Source organism: Sciurus vulgaris (assembly GCF_902686455.1).
Source record: "Sciurus vulgaris genome assembly, chromosome: 12".
Lineage (NCBI taxonomy): Eukaryota > Metazoa > Chordata > Mammalia > Rodentia > Sciuridae > Sciurus > Sciurus vulgaris.
In genome coordinates, this window is record NC_136473.1 from 78,238,629 (window position 1) to 78,259,898 (window position 21,270).

Here is a 21,270-nt window from a genome sequence, read left to right on the forward strand (position 1 = left end):
GGGGGGGGCAACTCTCTCCTGACCCCAGTGTTTCTCCCAAGCCTGGAAAATACCACTGTCCACTCTCTCCTGCCTCTGTAATTTTCCAGCTGACCTGGAATTCCCCATGACTCCTGCCCTTTTTCCTGGGGCAGAGGGGACACCAGTTCAGGGACCCAGGACTCCACCCTGGTCTCTGCTGGCCACAAATGGATCCAGCAAAGACTTTGGAAAACCAGGGTCCCTGGCAGCTGGAGTTGTGGCAAGGAGGCCATGCTGAGACAGTTTTCAAGTTCAAGTTAAACTTGTTTAGTGACTCAAAGGTGGATTCTTGATTTTCTTGGCTCTGCCCTCTCCTGTACCCACTTTCTTCCCCACTACCACCGGGGCTCCCCTCTATCCCTCTCCCTTCCTTGTCTCCTTCCTGCTCTGTCTCCCTCTGCCTTCTTGCTGGAGGTGGCTTTAGGGATCCTTTGGCTAACTGCCTCTTCTCACAGAGGCCCAGAACATGGAAGAGACTTGTCCCAGAGAGACATTTCACACAGCTAGTTGACACAGGGACAGCATCAGAACCCAGTACCAAGTTCCAACCTAGGACTAACCAAGTCCTCGCCTTTGAAGGCATTTGCAGACGAGTTCCAGGACCCCCATGGATGGCCAGACCCATAGACGTTCAAGTCTCCTATATAAAATGGTATAGTACTTACATATGAACCCACACATATCCTCCTGTAGCCTTAAAATCATCCTCACTGGATTACTAATAACACATTATGATGTAAATGCTATGTAAATGGCTGTTATACTATATTGTTCAGGGAATAATGACAAGAAAAAAAGTCTGTGCATGTTCATACAGATGCAACCCAAACCATCCTAGGTCTAACTACATAGCAACTACATCAGCAATAACATGATATTTTTTCCCTAATATTTTCGTGGTTGGTTGAAAATTGCCCTGCATTTGGTGAACCAGCAGATACTGAGGGTCTACACCAGGCAAGTCAACAATCTGCTTAAATCGGATTTCTCTCCACTCTAATAAAACTCCCTGGAAGAAAAAGGACACAAAGGGCCCACCTCCCACCCTGGGGCCAGCCTGGAACTCCAATTACCTGCCTCCCACCTGCACCATTCCACTGTTGTCGGAGACCTTCTTCAAACGGATACCTTTTGGGACCTTGCTCAACAGCTGACACGAGGAACATTTTACTGGCAACTTATTCCCCCTTCTTCCCCAAATTGGAGTTTGACTTTAAGCTTCAGAAAGAGGGATTGAGTTGTCTCTATGTGCATCGGAAAATAGGAAGCGGTAGCGAGAGTAACTCGGAAGAACGTGACATCTTGCAAGGGAAGGTCCTGGATGGGTGGGGTGCCGCTGCGCCCGAAGAGCGGGGTGGCCCGAGACACGCAGGGGCAATGGTCGCAGACTGGCTCCAGGGTGGGGAGGGGAGGTGCCCTGTAAAGCCGGTCAGCTTTTACCTAAATATTTTGGTGGCGAGCGGCGGAGGGGGCGGTGCACGGCCCTAGGTAATGATAGGGCAGTCTGGGAGCCACGCGGGGGCTGCGCGTCGCGGCCGCGGCTACAAAGACAGCTTCTGCGACCTCCCGCTTTCTTCCCTTGGGTACCAGCCCCACCCCTCCATCCCCCTCCCAGCACCCCCCACCTTCGTCCCGCCTCGCCCCGCCCCCCTCCCGGTAGCCCCAGCGCGCATGCTCTCTCCCCCCACCGAGTAACCTGGAGATTTAAAAGCCGCCGGCTGGCGCGCGTGGGGGGGAAGCAGGGGGGGACGAGCTTGCACGCGCTAGCCCCGGGTGACAGCCGCACACCTCGGCCAGGTAGGAGCGCGCTCCCTCCTCTCCCAAGGGACAGGCTCCCGGCGCGGGAAAGGGAGGGGCGCTGCGCGGCCGAGCTCCGCGGTGTCGCGTGTTTGCACCCCGCGAGAAGGGGCCGCGTCGTGGCTGTCCCGGGCACTGCGCGCCGAGCCCCGAGCGAATCCCAGAGGAGAGCTCCGGGCTGCGGGCGCCCGGGGGTGCGGTCCCCGCTTTGCCGCGGGCGGGTGCCGAGTACCAGGCGCCCGCTGGGGTCCCCGCTGAGCTCGGCTTTCTTCCGTGGCGAGTGGGCTGGGCTGGAGGAGCGCTGGTCCTCCGGCTGTCCCGGGCCGGGAGGGGTGGACGGGGAGAGGCCCCTCGCCGGAGCCCCAGGCTCGGCAGACGGCGCGCGGACCGGCCGCTCGCTCCTGTTGCAGCCTCCCGCGTCAGAGTTTTCTTTGGAAAGTTGCATTTATTTTCTTCCCTTGTCTGGGCTTCGCCGGAAAGGGGCTGGATGAGTCACCGCGGCGCGCACAGTCCGGGACTAGGGGGAGCCGGCAAAGGGGCCCACGACCGCGACGCCGCGGGTGCTCAGCTGTGATCAGCTTTCTTGGGGAACAGGGAGATGGTTATTAAGGGAGGAAAAGGGGACTGAGCCCTTTTGGACTAGTCCTGGGTCAAGGCTTTGGGTAGAGTTGAGCTGGGGTGTGTTACTGTGCCCCCTATTCAGCTGGTCATCCTTGGGGAGCAGAAAGGAGAGCCCGCTGTTTGCTCCTGTCTCCCAAGGCTCAGTTGGGGATGGAGAAGAGTTCTCTAAATAGCAAACAGGTGTGGTGGTGCGTACCTGGGCATTCCCTCCAGCTTCTTAGAGCTCTGGACTTGGGCAGCAGCATGGCTTGGTGGAGAAGCCCTCATGAACCTGCAGGCTCAGTCCTTCCCTTGTCTCCCATTCCCTTCAGGCAGTGGAGCCCTGTGAGTTGCTCTTGCCCTTGACCTCTGAATCTGTCTCCATTTTTCTGACACACACTCTTGACCTGCTCAGCTTTTCCCTCTGGCCTAAAGGCATACCCTGGTGCTTCCTCTTCTCCCAGGCGACCAGAGTTGGGGTAGGGAGGGGCTTGGCATGGTGAGTACCTGGTGAGGACTTGCCTTCAGCTGTTACACAGACCCAGTCCTGGTGGAGAGCAGACTAAGAATAGCCCAGTTGCTGCCCTGCTGCCCTGGAGCTGCAGCCAGGAATTGCCAATAGACCAGGGCCCAGAGTGACCCTTGTTGGGCTCCTGGAAACATTGCTCGGGGGTGGTGGGGTTGAGGCTGTGGGGGCTTCTGGCTCCCTTTCCTGAAGCACTTAACAGATCTCTTTTCAGAGTGCAGACGGCCTTGTGTGGACCCACCTGCCCAAGTGGAGGCTGGCATGGGATGGGTGGGGGTAGAGGAAGAGGCTGGATGGGAAGCCTGAGGAAACCTACAGGGTGACAAGTTCCAGGGACCAAGTGGACATAATTTGAGGTTACAGTCCCTTCTGTTGAACCATTTCACTGCCCCTCCATTCCTTCCTTATCACCTCCCCCCAGGCTTGTCCTGGAGCCAGGACTCTGTTGTTCTAAAAATGCCCAGAAAATGGAGCTTGAGTCAGCCGGATGAGTCTGAAGATAAAAATACAGCTGTGGATGAATGTACAGCTGTGGACATACAGGCCCCAATTTAGTGGGTGTGTGCTGGGGGGGGTTTCCTATGCACCCGTGGAGTGTATGGTGAATTCCCCCCTGCCCCTCCTGGCTCTCTGACTAACCCTGAAGGAGGAGCTGGACAGTAGCTTGGGTGGTCCACTGTGGTCTGCCAGGCCACTGGGTGATGGAGGGGTGGTGGGCAGCTCCCAAGCTGGAGCTCCTCCTGGGCAGGACGCTGGAGAGAGAAGGCAGAAAGGCAGGGTGGGATGGTATGAGGACTCTGGAAGGGAGGTCAACTTTAGGCACTGTCACCTGGACCATGTGAAACTGAGAACACATGAGGGATGGAAATCCAGACTGCTGAAGAGGTAGGTCTTGGCTGGTCCCTCCAACTGTGCTTCACTAGCTTAGCAAGTTGCTTATCCTCTTTCAAACCTCAATATTCCTGGCTACAAAATGGGGATGATGATAATAGTAATGCTCACACCTACTGTGTAGCTTTGTTATTTGTTAAATAAATTATAACCAATATAACTTTATAATTATATGTAATATATAAAGTCTAAAATTTTTCTTTATTAAAAAATACATATACAGCACCTAACTATAAGCCAGATACATATGTACTAAGTACTCAAATGTTAGCTAGTATTGACAGTATTTATCACCTGTGACTGAACAAATAGCAGCACCCAGTCTGGGACTCTTTTCTGGGACCTTGCTCTAAAAAAAAAAAAAAAAAGCCAGGCACGGTGGTGCATACCTATAATCCCAGTGACTTGGAGGCTGAGACAGGAGGACAGGAAGTGCAAGGTCAGCCTGGGCAACTTAGCAAGATCCTATTTCAAATAAATTAAAAAGGGTTGGGTTCAATCCCTAATACCACCCCCTCAAAAAAAAAAAAAAATTCTGTGTAGACCTTATTTGGGAGCAAGGTCTCCTGGACTTTGGGGAGTTGGTATGAATAGTTGAGAGACTTGGCTCTGGCAAAAGGTTTGAATCCTATTTGCTCTTGTGCAAGTTATTTGACCTCTAGCTTCCACTTTCTCCTCTGTGAAATGAGGGTAATAGTACCTACTTCACAGTATTGCAAGGATTAAATAAGCTGATGTAGGTAAATCTCCGAGCACAGCAGCTGCTTGTAAAAAGAGCTTGGTAAATGTCAGCTGCTGTTTGGTGACAATGGAGGCAATCATTGTGGTTTAACGTAGAAACCAGAGTTTCTCAGCAAGGGAATTACACCACAGATAACCATGCGAGTTATGAATGACACATCTGCAATTGAACTTGCCGGGTGCAGGACTACACCAGGACTGGGCACCTTAGTCTCTCCCCTGTACGTACTGTGTGACTTGTTTTGTGATTAGTACCAGGACCCCCTGCCCTGCCTACCTTCCAGGTAGGTACCTCCCAAGTGTTCTCTGTAGGATGGACCGGAAGGTGATGGAGGTGATACAGGTCCTGAGAGGTTAAGAGCCTTCTAGCAGAAAGGTGATTTGTTATTTTTAGGAAAACTGTGTGGGGAGGGTGCACCAAAATAGGGACTCTGCTCTGTCCTTCCTTCCCAGCCTTTGGGATCTTCTGCACTGTTCTTTGGTGTCCAGAAGAAAAGCCCAGCCTAGCTTTCCCTGAACAGTCACTGGCCCTGTTTGCTGGACAGCAGGGGTGGAGGCTGGACCAGTTGGTACCAGGCCCAGTGTCTCAAATGCTGATGCCACTTGACTCCCAGCAATAGAGCTGGAGCGTTGAGCTTTGTCCAGTGTATTAAGTGTCCCTGCTTGGGGGAAGGGGCTGGTGACAGTGCCATCACGGGATGGTCCTGATCCGTGGCCAGAACTTCCTGTTTGATCTCTTTTTTAACTGTGTGGTCTGAGTTTCCTTCTTCATGGGAAGAAGTTCACAGTTTGTCACCAACACTGAATGACTGTGGGGCTCCTTGCCTCTGAGGTTGAAGATGGGCCTCCCACCCCACCCCACCCCTCCACTAGCCCAATGGCCTTGGTTTCTTTGTCTGTAAAATGGAGATAATATTCACCTGGTGAGATTATCATGAGGATTAAATGAGATACGCATATTTAGCAAAGTGCTTGCCCAGACCAGATCCCAGAGGTCACTCTGGGGGCACTGGGACCAGCCAGCATGAAGTCAGTTGGAGGCCAGCTCTTGGTTTCAGAGCCCACAGTCCCTTCGTCACCAAGTTTAGACCAGACAGAAAGCCCAGCCAAATGGGATGCCCTCAGGAGCAGCCAGCTCACAACAGTAGTTCCTCTCTCCCGGGTGTGAGCTGTCAGCCCCTGTATTCCCCTGAAGTCTGTCTAATCTCAAGTCTACTTTGAGCTGGCAAATAGTGCCTGAGCCTGGAGCACCTGACTCATCCATAGGGATATGGCACTATAGGATCTCACTCCTGTCGCTGGAGAGGGCTGAGCACCCAGATGCTTCTGTGGCCCTGTCTGAATCCACCGTCAGATCACTTCCGACAGTTCCCTGACTCAGCCTCATCCATAGACTTTCTGTGTGCCCTGCTTTTCAGGTGCTGAAAAGCTAGTTGGGGAGGGGAAGGACTACAAACCAGAGACCTGAGGACCCTGGGCAGTCTCCAACCCTGAGGGTTGAGTGGGCGAGATTTGGGGGCAATGGGGGTTCTGGACAGCTGGGGTTCCAGGAAGTCTGGAAGATGTATGGTTCAGGGGAAGGGGAGAGGCTGTTCAGGAAGGGGAAGTAACCAGAGCAGGTGCCTACTTGGGAAGCAAACACCAGCCCAGTGCTTTGGAGTTCCCCCATCTTGGGCCCAGAGTAGTGTGGAGCTTATCTAGGACACACAGATTTGGACCAGATCTGAGATCAGAACCCAGTCCCATGGTTTCGGGTCACCTGTTCTTCCCAGCATGTCTCACTGAGGAGGGACCAAGAGGAGGTTGGGGGCCTTTGAAAATCCTGGGCTCCAGAGGCCTCCTTTTTCCCTTTCTGCATAGGGTCTACCTGCTTCTCTTTTAAGGCTCAGCCTTGTCCACTTGCTCTAGGAAGCCGTGAACTTGCCTCCTACCTGTGGACTCTCTGAGCACCTGTATCATCTCAGTGCACATGGTTTGCATGTACTTGATCATATTTTCTGTCTTCTGCTAAAGGGAGCAGCAGTCAGTTGTTTCTGTGTTCCCACCACCTGCGCAGTGGGCTTGTCCATAATTGGTGCTCAGTAAGTGTGGGATGATTGGGTGGATGATTTCAGTGCTCTGTGACATTCCTTGAGGTTAGGCTGCACTCTTCCTCCAAGGGTGGGCAAACTCGAGCTCCTTGATGTTGCTTGGGGGCTACTCTCACCTTGCTGTCCACCAAGTAACTGTTACTGAGAACACACTTTCCAAGAATTACAAATAATCCAGAGCCCTCTGATTATAAATGGGGCTAGTCACAGAACTGAGGATGTCAAAGCTAATAAAGACCATCAAATTTGCAGCTCGGGAGGGCATGTGGAGCTGGGACCAGCAGCCCAGGTTGCTCCTCATCTGTGAGTTTACACAATATGCTCAGTCTCTTTGCCTCTTTCCTATGTGCCCTCCCGAGAGAGGGCAGGCCGAGGCAGAGGACCAGGATTGGCTGTATGTGGATGGGGAGAGCTGCCTGGTTTGGCCTGACTGACTGGCAAGGGTCAAGTTCATTAGGAAGGAGGCTGTTCAGGTTTCACTTTGCAGGAGCTGTATGAAGAGGCGGAAGGAGGTCGAGGGAACTGCCTGATGGCCTGAAGACTGTGCCAAGGTCCCCAGTCACCTTCCAGGTCCTCTTCCTCAACCTTGGGCCACAGGAGCTTTGGGTACTCTGCATTTATGGTAGCCCAAGGAGAGAAAGAATTTAGTTACTGATTTCTGCCAGGAACAGAGTCCAACTCTGAGAGGGAGTAGGGAAGAGGGCAGGTCTGCCCCCAGATGTCCTGCTTACTTGGCTTGATTTCAGGTGACAGCTGACCCTTGGCATTGTGCTGGTACTTGAGCAGTGTGTGGGCAGGTACTGGATGAGGTAAGTGCAGCTGTGGAGTGTCTCCACCGAGTCCCCTGAACTTTCATTGGTGGAAGGCTGTAAAAACTCGTTCCCTATGCCACCAACCTTATCACTGACTCCTCAGGGGGTACCTATCCATCATGGAAGGCACCTACCTGAGGTAGGGGATGGGTGTAAAATCACTTAACCACACACCTGGAAAGAACCGGAGGCATTTTCTAGACTAGCTTATTTTACAGGTGTGAAAACTGAGTCCTAGAGAGATGCAGTGGCTTGCGCAGGCCACACAGCCATAATCATTGCTGAAGTAGGACTGCACTCTCCTGGCTCCCAGTTCAAGGCGCTTTCCAGAATTTTTGAATAGGTCCAAATTTTCTGTTCTTATTTGTGTAAGCTTGGGTATGTTAATTAGGTTCTCTGAGACTGAGATTTTCATCCGTAGGAATATTAAATGCCTACTTGGTAGGATAGCATGAGTTATATGACTTATTAAAAGGTATGTCAAACTTCTAACAGCTGCCGAACACCTCCAGTTAATAGGGGTCAGACACTGGGATCGGTGACCCTGCGGATGGAAACCACCCTAACTGGGTCTCCTAACTGTGGGATGTTTATCCCACCCTCAGACCTCCCTTCTCACCTTCCCACTGCAGGCAGGTCTGTGGCAGTGACCTCTCCTCACCTGTTGGGGCCAGCACCTGGGGAGGCCTTCACATTCTTGGCATTCCTCTTGCTGGGGGCTGCAGGAGCGGCTAGTGTGTGCCGGGGAAGGCACATGTGGGCCAGAGGGGAATGGAAGCTGGAAGCTGAGGAGTAAGGGACAGTAGCCCTCCCAGTCACTATGTTTGGAAAGCAGAGAGTTCCTGCCAGCCTCCCTCCAGTAAGGAAACTTCATGACTTTTATCTCACACGTCTGCGGAGCAGGTGCCCCTGCCCCATGGAACCCAGGGCGGTGTGCTTGCTAGGCAAGGTCTCTACCACTGAGCCACATCCTCAGCCAAAGTCGGTGATCTTCATCTAAGTTTCCTTGCCTGTGAGGTGAGTATCCTAACTGTACCCACCTCATCCAGTGGTTGAAAGATTACAACGCTTGGAAGAGTGCCTGGCATGCGTGTGGTAAACGTGAGTGCTGACTGCTCTTATTAATTGTAGATTAGGAAACTGAGGCTTGGGTGGTCAAGTAGCAGACTTGCACGGTTATCCGTGGTGGCACTGGCTTGCAACCCTAGGTCCATGTGACTCCCTCACCTTGGTCACTCTGGAAATCTGCCAGGGTTCGGGGATACCCAGCTCAGAGGCCTGTAGCCCCCAAGGTGGAAGCGGGCTCCTGATTGAAGAGTACTGCTTGTCCTGGTGTGGAGGGCATGCCCAGTGTGACCTTGGGTGACAGCTGTTCTCAGGGATGAGGTCAGGTTGAGAGGCCCAGGTGCCCAGAATCAGAATGTGTATCTGTGTTGACTGTCACCATAGGTGGCCAGGTGATCTTCAAGGTGTACTTCAGCCTCAGCTCAGGCTGGCAGGGACTAACTGTCCAAGGTGAGGGTCAGGCCAGCCGCAGAATCCCTGTCACTGGATTGGAGAGGGGAGGAGAGATGAGTGCCAGCTCCAGGCACTGCCTCGTTGTCCCTCCCCTCCCTTCCCCCAGTCTCCTCCGGCATTTGTTTCCTTTCCGAAGCTGGACTGGGGCTCTCAGACAGGGCAACAAAAGCAACTTTCCTCCAAGCCACTGCCACCTGTTGGGCTTTCACACATTGGGGGTGAGTGGGGGGAGGGAGCCGTTGCCCTTTTCCCAGTGTCTGCGGTGTGCCCCCGCTGCCCCCCCAGGGCCTGGGATTCTCTTTGCTGCCCGATGTGACAGGGCTCAGGAGCCGGAGGGGGTGGGGGGCCCACAGCAGCTGGAAGGGGAATTGAGTGGGAAGGGGCTGGTGCTGGCAGCCGGGAGAGAGTTTGATGGATTACTCTGCAGGCTGAGAGGTTTCTCCCTAATCCCCCTTTGTGTCCCGGCCTGCAGCCCCTCACTCTCTCTGACAAGCTGCTAAGCAGAAGGCTTCCAGTCAGGGGGAAGAAAAGGCCGCCCAGCGGGGTGAGCGCTAAATCCCCGGCCTCCAGGCCCTGGGGGAGGCAGGAGCTGGGGAGCAAGTCTGGGCGGGGTGGTTCCCCTTCCCCGCTGCCCGGCCCTTGTTCTTTCTTAGGATTCCCTTGAGGCAGGGAGGTGGCCCTCTGAGTGGTGTCCGCAGGTGCGTGTGGGATCCCGTGAGGTCGCAGCCCTCCATTATTTGCCCAGATCACCGATGCCTTCTTCTAGGGCAGGTCTGGGGAAAGCAGAGATCCTACGGCCTTGGAAACATTCAGGCTCAAAGAATCAAAGCCCGAAAGGGTTGGTAGGCTCCAATGTCTCCCGCCCCAGGAGTCCAGCTAGGAATTCCCAGAGACTTGGGTCCCTAACCAAGGCATCTGTACGGACGGGAGCTGCCCCCTCACACAGGTGCTTTAGTCTGCAGATGTCCCCTGCAGCCTTGTTCCAGGGCATCCCCAGGGCGCCTCAAGGAGCTGCTATGAGGGCGTGGCTCCCTGGGGAGGGCAGTGCCAGATTTTATTAGGCAAGGCCCAGGGAATGGGTCCCCTGGGACTGAGTCGGGGAGCTGGGCAATAGGGATGCTGAGCTAGTGAACCCTCAGACCTGACAGGTCACCTCCCCTAGCCTCAGCCTAGAGAGTCTAGGGGAGCTTAGCATGGAATGAGGTGCTGGGGTCCATCGTGTTTGGAGGAGCGGGAACCCCTGCTCCCCATTTCTGCCTTGGTGGGGTGTATGCGCTAGGGAAGTTGACCTAGGGTGACCCCACTCCTTTCTTGGGCTGAGTCATTGCTCCTCCAGGCTAGCCTGCACCATGCCGGGTCTCCCCCTCTGGGGAGGGGTGGCGTGGCCCTGGAGGGTGGAGGAGTGTGCTTCGGGCCTCCCCTGAGGAGCTGTGAGAAAGCAGCGCGGTCTTTGTGATTGGGGAGGGAGGACGCAGGGTCGCAGAGCCGAGGGGTCAGGGTAGGGGCTGCGCTGTTTGATGTGCCTGGGCGGGGTGTGGGGACGCTGGCCTGCATAAAGAGACCATAGAATTGCTGCCTGACACTGGCCCGGGGCGGGGGCTGCCCCCAGCCTGGGCTCCCTCTGGCCTCTGTCTGTCAGCGGAGGCAGTCTGCTCCCCCCACCTCCACCTCAGCCATGCGGGGTGGCAGGAGCCCCTTTGAAAACCCTCAAAGGCCTCTTTATGTGTCCCTCTGACCCTCCCTTCCCTGAGGGAGCTACCAGGGAGTGGGCTCGGGTCGCCCTTCCTCCGCCTCCTCCACTCTGTCTTTTGAATTTTGGACAAAGTTCAGGCCAAGTTTGTTCCTGTTGCTCAGTTTCGTTTCCCATACTGCCAACCCGGGGTCCAGTCTGAAGTGGGGGCATTCTAGGTCACTACCTTTGAGCCCAAGGAGTTGCCACTGCCAGGGCTTGGCTAGAAATTTCCTTGCAGGGGACACTTAAGTCTTCCCTGTCTCTTATACATCTGCCCCCTGGTTTAACCACCCATTCATTCATTCATTGCTGGGGCTGGTGACAGAGGTGGGATGGAACCTCACACCAGCCTGGGGCATGCTACATGTTGGGTCCCAGGAGCTGGGTGGGTAGAACCCAGGTGCTGACCTTGCCCAGGGCCCTTGACTTCAATTTCTTTCCCCCAGGGATGGGGAAGGATGGTTTAGGATGGAACTCCATGAAGGGTCCCTGAGGTCTAGGGGTTTCCTCTGGCTTTCTTGCCAGAGGGGTCCATGAGGGGGCCTGGAGAGGAGAAATGTTTGGAATTGGAGAGGGACTTGCCCTCCTAGAAGAGGTCGGCCCTCCACTTCCTGCCCCCTCCTCTTCAGGTGAGCAGTCTGGGGCTGGCTCTTCTCGTTGATCTTCTGTTTGCCTGCCAGACGGAATGCTCCATGTGCAGTGGGCAGGAAGATTTGAGTAGGAGGTATCTCTGAGACTGAAGAGTAGGAAGGGTAGACTTTGTCCCCCTGCCTATGTTTCTACTCCTGGAAGACAGGGGTGTTCCCGAGACTGGGGTGGGGGTGGGGTGGCCAGTAGTGATGTGTCACTTTCAAGCTTTGGCAAGAAGTGTGCCCTGGGACTGCTGACCAGAGTAAAGGCTTGGGAAATGGTGCTGAACCACCTTGTTCTCAGCTCCCTAGGCCCGGGAACCAGGCAGGGCCTAGGCCCCTCTGGTGGTGTCCAGGAAGGAGACCCTGGAGGGATGACTGGCAGCTGGAGCTGGTGCTGCAAGAGTCCTCCCTCCGTAGTCTTCTCCATCCTGATGATCTGGGGTGGGGAGCAAGCTGGAGAAAAGAAAGTGGTGCTCAGAGTGGGAGTGTTCTTACGGGCTTGAAATTCCCCAGGTAATTCTGGATGGCAAGAGTACCTGGACCTCCAGGGCAGAGTAGATATGAAAAGAGGGCAAACGGGCTCTGCAACCTAAGAACAGGGGTACAGCTGGGCTGGAGCCTGCCTGCTTCCTACTGAGCTCCTGTCGGTGAACTCTTCACCTGGCCCAGCCCTCAGTTACCTGGTAGAGAACTTCAGGTGGGTGGAGGGAGGCACCCCGGGGAGGGGAGCAGCTCCAGAGGTGTCTGGGCTGTAAGAGGATGAGGGGAAATTCCTCTCTGCACCCTGTCTGTCTTTTTCCCTTGTGGGCTAAGAATGGTCCTGTTCAGGGGTTGCTGGAGGGAGGGAGGAGGAGGCAGGTGGAGGGATTCCTGGTTACTGTGATATATTTTAAACAGGGAGCAACCAGGACTTAAGAATGAGGGCAGGCAGTGGGTGAGGCTGGGCCTGACGAAGTCGGTGTTTGCTCAGGGAGGACCTGGTCCCTTGCAAACCCAGAACCTGTGAGTGAGTGTCCAGGGCCCTCCCAACAGAGGGCGGGGAGTGGAATGTGCTGCAGCCTTTTGCCCAGAACTCCTCTGGCTGGACAGCCATGGGGAGGGGTTGCTGTGACCCCACAACAGCCCAGCTACTGTAGATCAGTATTTTATGTTCCTGCTCATGCCACCCCCGCAGAAGTTCTGCCCTTTCCCAAAGCGTGGGACTTGGGGAGGAGGTTGCTGGTTGCCCAGCCTTACCTCGCATTCCTTTCTTCCTGGTCCACCAGTTGCAGAGCCCCAGAAGGTATGGGCAGATCTAGGGTGGACGGCCGCGGGATTTCTCTAAGGCACAGCTTGGAGCACTACAACATGCTTTGTAACATGCAAGGTCCTGTGGGGTTGAGTGTTGCTTGAAAAGATAAAAGAAGTCAAAATGCCTTTTATCATGAGCTGCTGAGATCGGCAGAGGGGATGGGTGTGCAGGGATGCACCCCTGCGGGCAGGGGAGGAAACTGGAGCCAGCCCTGGGCACTGTGGTCCTTACATGGCCCTGCACGGGAGACGCTGCTCTTCAGCAGCATTAATGGCATTGAATTGGGGAGGAAAGTTCTGTCTTCTGCCTCTGTTTGGGGTAGATGACAAGTTAGGAACCTCTCTTCCTTTCTCATCAAACACCTGCCCCATATACCTCTGCCGATGGCTGACTTGATTCTGTTTTCCTTCTTCCATAGTCACTTCTAAGCAGAGCAGACTGCAGTGGGTGCCATTGTCAGGAAGCCAGACCTGGAGGCCACCTGCTGCGGGGCACAGCATGGGCATTGACCCAGGGGTGGTTCTCCCTGTGTACAGAAGGCAGGGCTGGCAGGAGAGAGTGTGGGAACTTCTCTGCCTAGAAAGGAGCCATTTGGGGAGCAGAGAAAGGCTGACCAGGAAGTGGCCAGATAGTGCGGTTTCATGCTCCTGTGAGGCTGGGACCTGGGAACGGCCTCACTGCTCATGACAGTTGACAATGGACTGCTTGTGCGGGTGGGACTGTTTCTCCCCCCATGAACACTGGGGGAGACTCGAGGGAGAGGCTTTCAGGCCCAGGTTGGTCCCAGGGAGCTCTGTGGAGTGGCTTCAGGGTCAGGTTGAAACCCAGCCCAACAAGCCACAGCTATTCCTCCCTTCGCCTTCATCCTGGTCCTGGGGGCGGGGTGATGGTGCAACATGACTCAGGACCAAGAGGTACGGAATCGGAAGTGTCACTCTTAACAAAGGGGAATTGAGCAGTCCAGCTCTGGGAATTGGAGAGAGCAAAGCAAACAAACCAGGCCTGACAGCGGGTCGCTGGGGGCACCTTGATAGCTGGGCCCGAGCAACCGGAAATTCAGTTGGTTCAACACCCCTACCCCACCCATACTATCAGGCCAGGGCAATTGCAAAGATTTTCCAAAACAGAGAGTAACTGACATCTGTTTGGCTCTGAGGTGTGCTGAGGTTTAAAAATCATATTTACTTTATTAATTATGTCAGCCTTAGGCTAATATTAACATGCATTTCCTGACTAGGCAGCCAGGAGAGGCATCTAAGGGACAGGGACACATCACCAGCCTGTGAATGAACAGGACTCAGAGAATTCAAGGGAAATCCTAGGACTTAACACTCTGTGTACCTGTGTACTTTTAGGATCTGAGTGACAAGATCGTCCCCACTGAAGTGCTGCGGGGCAAGCGTTTAGCATGGGCTGAGACATTGGACCTGTACCAGAGGTCTGGCAGAAATGGGCACCTGGCTGAATCCTAGGCAGGTGGTGGCAGCGAGGAGGAGAGGCCTGGGCTTCCGGAGCAGGGCTGAGACGAAGCAGTCGTGGAGCGTGTGAACAGCCCGAGCCCGACCTGCCTGGCCCACCATGGTCCAGAGACTGTGGGTGAGCCGCCTGCTCCGGCATCGGAAGGCCCAGCTCCTGCTGGTCAACCTGCTGACCTTTGGCCTGGAGGTGTGTCTGGCTGCTGGCATCACCTACGTGCCTCCCCTGCTGCTGGAAGTGGGGGTAGAGGAGAAGTTCATGACCATGGTGCTGGGTGAGTCACCGTACCCTCCTTCCTTCCTGCTTCAGTTATGAGCACCTGGGCGGTAGGGCAGCCAGTCCCCTGCCTAGAGAGCCGCTTGGACGGCTGAACCTGTGCCTAGTGGGCAGGCCTTGCCAGGCAGAAGGGTGACCCTGAGTTGAGGGGGTCCCCAAGAGAAACAAGGCTACCAGGACCTAGTTTAGACACCTCTGTATGCCTGGTCCCTACCCAGTGCCCAGCTCACGGAGACACTAGAGAAATTGCTCTTAACCTTTTGTGGGTTCCTTTATAACTCGCACCTGTTACCTCAGTTATTCCTTACAAGCCTTGGGGGCTTTCCGTTTTATAGGGAAGGAAACGGGCTTATGAGAGCTTAGGTGAGTCTTGGCCCAGGCTGTGCAGCTGCTAGGGCTCAACCAGTCTCCCAGGCAGGGCTTTCTCTTACCCCAGGACAGGACACTCCTGATGCTACAGGTGAATGCTGCCCAGCCACAGAAGGCCAGTGGTCGCCACTGTGTGGCAGCCACCCCCAAGAAGAGGGGCCCTGTCAGAACACTGGCTTTGGAGTGGGACCGCCCATTGCAGCCCTGCCTGTCACCCTCCCCACCTCTGTGCCTTTGCATAAGTATCACTTCTCAGTGGTCCATGCCTTGGTTTCCCCATCTGAAAATGGAGGTCTTTTACATTTGAGGAGTAAGTTAGGTCCCCGTGGACGCTGAGTACAGAGTTGACCCTCAATGTGACGTTATTTCCATCCTTCTCAAGGAGCTAGATCCCTTTCCGCCTTTCCCCTCCTTTGTCTCAGCCACTAACTCTTGCTCCTTGCCCTTCTTACAGGCATTGGTCCAGTGCTGGGCCTGGTCTCCGTCCCACTCCTAGGCTCAGCCAGTGACCAGTGGCGTGGGCGCTATGGCCGCCGGAGGCCCTTCATCTGGGCCCTGTCCTTGGGTGTCCTGCTGAGCCTCTTTCTCATCCCGAGGGCGGGCTGGCTGGCAGAGCTGCTGTGCCCAGATACCAGCTCCCTGGAGTTGGCGCTGCTGATCCTGGGCGTGGGGCTGCTGGACTTCTGTGGCCAGGTGTGCTTCACTCCACTGGAAGCCCTACTCTCTGACCTCTTCCGGGACCCAGACCACTGTCGCCAGGCCTTCTCTGTCTACGCCTTCATGATCAGCCTTGGGGGCTGCCTGGGCTACCTCTTGCCTGCCATTGACTGGGATGCCAGCGCCCTGGCCCCCTACCTGGGCACCCAGGAGGAGTGCCTCTTTGGCCTGCTCACTCTCATCTTCCTCACCTGCATGGCAGCCACGCTGTTTGTGGCCGAGGAGGCAGTGCTGGGCCCGACCGAGCCAGTGGAAGGGCTTTCGGTCCCCTCCGCGTCCCCCCACTGCTGCCCATGCCATGCCCACCTGGCTTTCCGAAACCTGGGTGCCCTGTTTCCTCGGCTGCACCAGCTCTGCTGCCGCATGCCTCGCACCCTGCGTCGACTCTTTGTGGCGGAACTGTGCAGCTGGATGGCACTCATGACCTTCACACTGTTCTACACGGATTTTGTGGGTGAGGGCCTGTACCAGGGTGTGCCCAGAGCTGAGCCAGGCACCGAGGCCCGGAAACACTATGATGAAGGTAAGGCCTCAGCAGCCTGTGGGGGCTGCGGGGTAGCTGCTTTCCAGCACACATTCTTGGGTGGGAGATGCTCACAGGCTGGGCCTGGGCTGGTGGCTGTGCATCCTGGGCCCCAACTTCCACATCAAGAAAGGAAAATTGACCCCATCGTATTGAGCCCTGTGTGGGTGTGGAGTAGCTCTGTCTCTGCTGCCTCAGTAGGGCCGCTAGCTGCTCTGTGTTCCTTCAAGCAGACTCACTGTCCCACTTTGACAGAAGGAGAAACTGAGTTTATTCAAGGGACAGAGGGAGCCGAGGAGTCAAGGGGGACTTCTATCCTGCCCTCTGCTCCCGTGCGGACTTTGCAGATAACCTTACTAGGGCCTTCCCGATCTGTCTTTCTAGAATGCCATTTTAAAGCCTTGGTAGAATCCAGGCACCAGGGCACATGCCTGTAATCCCAGTGACTGGGAAGGCTGAGGCAGGAGGATCGCAAGTTCGAGGACAGGCTTAGCAACTTAGTGAGACCCTGTCTCAAAATAAAAAATAAAAAGGGCTGGAGACTTAGCTCAGTGGTAAAAAGCACCCCTGGGTTCAATTCCCAGTACAAAAAAAAAAGGCTTGGTGAAACTATCTTTGTGTCCCTTCTCACCTCCTGTACCCAAAGCGCTGAGGGTCCTCCTGCATTTCTTAGAGCATCTTCCTCTGCTCCCAGCCAGCAGCTTTGGCCATGTTCTCCAGGTGTCATTGGAATAACCTAGACTCCCACTGCTGTAGGGTGGGGAAATTGGGGAGGCTGGGGAACAGATGGCCATGGCTGTCAATCCCCTGCGACCCCAAGTTGTGTGGGGTTTTTACCCAACCGGGCCCTGTCTGACCACCTCTCCCTCCACATCCAGGTGTGCGGATGGGCAGCCTGGGGCTCTTCCTGCAGTGTACCATCTCCCTGGTCTTCTCCCTGGTCATGGACCGGCTGGTGCAGCGATTTGGCACCCGGGCAGTCTACCTGGCCAGCGTGGTGGCCTTCCCAGTGGCTGCTGGTGCCACTTGCCTGTCTCGCAGTGTGGCCGTGGTGACAGCCTCAGCCGCCCTCACTGGGTTCACCTTCTCAGCCCTGCAGACCCTGCCCTACACGCTGGCCTCACTCTACCACCGCGAGAAGCAGGTACTCAGGTTGGCCCTTGGCCAGTAGGGTGGGGACGGCGGACTAGTCCACAACCTGCTGTCAGGCACCAAGTGTTGGGAGGACTTTCTCTGATCAGAGGAAGCCCATCTTAGCCCCCAGGCAGGACCTTGGCTGCGGAAGAAGCGTGTAGATTAGATTCTGGGAATGACTTCCTGGCTTTGGAACTATAAAGCACTTGGGTGTACGATTGCAGGAAATGCAGGATCTTTCACCAGGAATCCTGAGGAATCGGGCTAGAGAAGCCCTGGTGGGGCTATATTCTCCCAGGAGGCAGGTGCCTGGAGGTGCCCTCTGGGGCACCTAGCTTCAGCGCGTGGTAGTGGAGTGGCCAAGCCTTAGCCACACCTCTCCTTCTCAGGGAGAGGCAGTGTGACTAGCCTGTGCCCTGCTCTGGTCTCCGAAATGGGAGAACTCCCTCCTGCCTTCCCTCTTTCTGATTTATCTTCCTCTTCTAATTCTCCCTTTCCTGCCTCCCTGGGTAAGTTGGGGGCCTTCTTCCTGTTTGACCCCATACTAACCAGCCCCTGCAGGAATAGGGTCAAATTCTGCACCCAGACAGGGTGGCCACCCTTGTCCCCTCTGCTAACTTCACTGAGCTACAACCCTGGGTGCAGAATTCTACCCCAGAGAGCATAAGTTGGGGTGTCTCAGGGAGAAGACACAGGCCTGTACTCATAGAGCTTCCAGGTATAGGGAAAACGTGTCCCTGCCCCTGTAGGATAGGAGTGGGGTAGCTGGGAGGCTGCTTTGCTCTGCAGGTAGCTGCAGGGGTGGGAGGTGTGGAGGGGGAGGGGCTAAGGCTTCGGTTCTGAGGCTCCTCTGGGCCAATGATACTTCACCAGTCTCTACTCTCAGGCTGCTCTGGGCTGGAGGCCAGGCCTGAGCATGTGCATTGGTACCAGGGGACAGGCTGGGACTAATCCTCTTTACTGAGGAGCATGTTTGTCCCCAGGGACCTCTCCAGACTCCAGCCTCACTGGCCTTTCCTGGGGCAAGCAGGAGAGGTCCTGGGAGGCAGCCGACAGCAGACTTGGCCTGCACACTGTCTGCATGGCCTTTGCCCACTTGTTGAGCTTCATGGTGAGCCTCAGGCTTCTCTGGCACCAGGTTGGAACTCTGACCTGGCTCCCAGCTTACTAATGCAGCCAACTCGGGAAGCCAGGGCTATAGCTAGACATTGGGGGGCACACCAATAATCCCAGCTACTGGGGAGGCTGAGGCAGGAGGATCTCAAGTTCAGGACCAGCAAGACCCTGCCTCAAAAAATGGAAAGGGCTGGTGATGTAGCTGAGAGGTAGAGCACCCCTGGGTTCAGTCACCAGTATATTAAAAACAAACAACAACAAAAAAAAAACAGTCTGTGCTAGATACAGTGAGATAAGATCTGGTCTTGTCCTTAAATAGGAGACCCCAGGCCATTGGGGTGGGGTTGGGGGAGATAGAACAGACTCGGTACTGCACTCTGATCTCTGGCGAGCAAAGAACAGCAGCAAGGAAGTAAGAAGGGCTTCAACTTTAGACAGCTGGACTGTGGAGTGGGCACAGGGGTCACTCTGCTGTTCCTCCCTTCCCAGGCCCCGTCTGCCCTTCCTCCCTAGAAGAAGACTAGGGCAGGGACCTTGCTGTAGGCAGCAACTCCAGCCAGGGCCTGCCACCCCAGAGGGGCAGGGCTTCTCTCCAGCCGGGCAGTGAGGATTTCCAGATGGCCAAGAAGAGGGTGGGCAGGGAGGAAGAGGGTTGGAGAGCCTGTGTGGGGTCTGGGCCACCCGAAGTCCCTCCTTTGGGTCTTCTCCGTCTGTTCTTGTGTTTCTCCCCTCTCACCTGCCTGATGGTGTCTTTTCCTTTCTTGAGAGGCTCTGCTGTCTGTCTAAGCTGCAGTACCAAGTTGGTCTGCTGCTTCCCTGTTCTAAGGAAGGCTGGAGGCGGCCTCGAGTCTGTTTCTGTTTTGTTCCGTTACTCCTCCCATTCCTGAGGTCCTGTCTAGACCTGGGTCAAGTAGGGTCTCCTCAGCTTTCCTAGCCTGATTTTCATGAAAACTTGTTGCCTGTTTTCTTCTGGTCCCTGGGATGAAAGCTGGGGTCTGTTCTTATAGCTGGGGATCCAGGGCCTGGGTACACACCTGTCCTTGTCCCCTCTTTTTCTCCCCCCCCCCCAGGTGTTCCTGCCCAAATACCGAGGGGACGCCGGCAGTGGTGGCAGTGAGGACAGCCTGACGACCAGTTTCCTGCCAGGCCCTAAGCCTGGAGCTCCCTTCCCCAACGGACACATGGGTGCTGGAGGCAGCGGCCTGCTCCCCGCTCCCCCCGCACTCTGTGGGGCCTCCACCTGCGATGTCTCCATGAGAGTGGTGGTGGGTGAGCCAACCGAGGCCAGGGTCATCCCGGGCCGGGGCATCTGCCTGGACCTTGCCATCCTGGACAGTGCCTTCCTGCTGTCCCAGGTGGCCCCATCCTTGTTTATGGGCTCCATTGTCCAGCTCAGCCAATCTGTCACTGCCTATATGGTGTCAGCTGCAGGCTTAGGTCTGATTGCCATTTACTTTGCTACACAGGTAGTATTTGACAAGAGTGATTTGGCCAAATACTCTGTGTAGAATGCTTCCTGCACACTGAGCAGAGGGCCTACCTTGCTTGGTCTGAGTACTCAAGGGGCTGTAGGACTGATAGTCCAGTTTTTGTTGCTGCCAAAGCGGCATGGCTCTCTGCTGCCACCCCGTGGTGGTGAGTTGCATAGCTGCACAGAGAGGGGACTGGGGCTTCTCTCCCCTCTCCCCAGTTACTAGGGCTGGTCCAGAGGCAGCTTCAGTGCGGATTTGTGCAGGGAGGCCAGAAAGGCAGTACCTTTGATTAGCTCCGTGCACTGGAATGCAGGACTCTGCAGTGGACTGACCAGGCTCAGGGTTAACAGCTAGTTTCCTGGTTGAGACAGACCTAGAGAAGAAATTTGAGGAACTGAATAAACTCCCACCCAAGCCCCCTCATTCTGCAGAACCCCCAACAGTGTTGCTCTTGCATGAGAGTTTCTAGTGTGAAACTTCCAACAATATTTGGAAGGATGAAAGCTAATGGAGAGGAAGAGTCCTAAGGGGCCAGGAGAAGCCCCCTTGGTCTATAGCACTGCCTTTCTGCTGATGCACCCACCACACTGCCTTTTATCAGGACATGGCTTGTTGGTCCCTGGTTTGCCATCATGAGGACACAGGCCTTTAAATATTTAACTTATTTATTTAACAAAGTAGAAGGAATTCTATTCCCAGCTTTTCTGGGTTGCTGTCTAGGAGTTGGGTTGAGTGGGATCACCAACAACCAGTCCCCTGAAATGTCTGGTCATGGGCTGAGCATTGATAGAATCCCTTCTCTTGGGGTGATAGGTCTGACCCCCAAAACTACCTAACCCAGCACCTTGGAAGCGCTACTCACCCCAGTCGATATCCCAAATGTCCTTACCGAAGGCTGGGGGCTTGAGGGGAAGTGAGGAGACTCCAGGCCTCAGCAGCATCTCTAGCCTCCTCTCCTCCCTTGGCCCAGCTTGGCTCCCCCAATTCCCCTCTGTTTCCTGGGCTAATAAAGACACTGCCCTTCCACCCCACTTCACCCCAACTCTCCCCACTGGCTCCACAACCTCTCTTTGGGGCTATTGCAGGACCAGAAGCACACCATGGTTCCTCGAGCCTTTGTCCATCTCAGACTTCAGGACATATCTGTGCTCGGGGAATCTCACACAAACTCAGGAGCACCCCCTGCCTGAGCCAAGGAGCTCTTATCTCTTGGGGGTTTAAGTGCCGTTTGCAATAATGTTATGTCTTATTTATTTAGTGGAGTAAATATTTTATACTATATGTGAGCAATCAGAGTATAATGTTTATGGTGATGAAATTAAAGACTTCCTATATGTTTAATTGGCATGTGTTTATCTTGTCTAAGGGGGAAGGACCAGGTCTCTGTAAAATTATCCTTGCTGGGCTTTGTGCCAACACCTGTAATCCCAGTGACTTGGAGACTGAGGCAGGAGGATCCAAAATTTGAGGCCAACTTCAAATACTTTATACTTTGGTGAGTCACAGTCTCAAAATAAAAAAAGGACTAGGAATGTA

General features: G+C 55.0%; 1 protein-coding gene across 5 annotated transcripts; it reads left to right on the top strand.

Annotated features, from left to right (window-relative positions):
• The first annotated feature begins 1,664 nt into the window (after positions 1 to 1,664).
• On the top strand, positions 1,665 to 21,075 carry SLC45A3 (solute carrier family 45 member 3). Of its 5 annotated transcripts, none has more exons than XM_079108146.1 (5): positions 1,665 to 1,818; positions 14,007 to 14,401; positions 15,227 to 16,012; positions 16,891 to 17,156; positions 19,333 to 21,075. In XM_079108146.1, the coding sequence occupies exons 2-5, from the start codon at positions 14,230 to 14,232 to the stop codon at positions 19,768 to 19,770; spliced, it is 1,662 nt and encodes a 553-aa protein (XP_078964272.1). In that variant the 5' UTR covers positions 1,665 to 1,818; positions 14,007 to 14,229; the 3' UTR covers positions 19,771 to 21,075. The 5 variants fall into 5 exon arrangements, with proteins under 5 accessions (XP_078964272.1, XP_078964275.1, XP_078964273.1 ...); XM_079108149.1 differs by lacking the exon at positions 1,665 to 1,818 and adding an exon at positions 3,698 to 3,829; XM_079108147.1 differs by lacking the exon at positions 1,665 to 1,818 and adding an exon at positions 6,957 to 8,495.
• The last annotated feature ends 195 nt before the right edge of the window (positions 21,076 to 21,270 follow it).

Coding starts and splice junctions, on each gene's coding strand:
- SLC45A3 (XM_079108146.1), top strand. CDS start 14,230: ATGGTCCAGAGACTGTGGGTGAGCCGCCTGCTCCGGCATCGGAAGGCC. Junction 14,402..15,226: donor GTTCATGACCATGGTGCTGG/GTGAGTCACCGT, acceptor CCCTTCTTACAG/GCATTGGTCCAGTGCTGGGC. Junction 16,013..16,890: donor CCGGAAACACTATGATGAAG/GTAAGGCCTCAG, acceptor CTCCACATCCAG/GTGTGCGGATGGGCAGCCTG.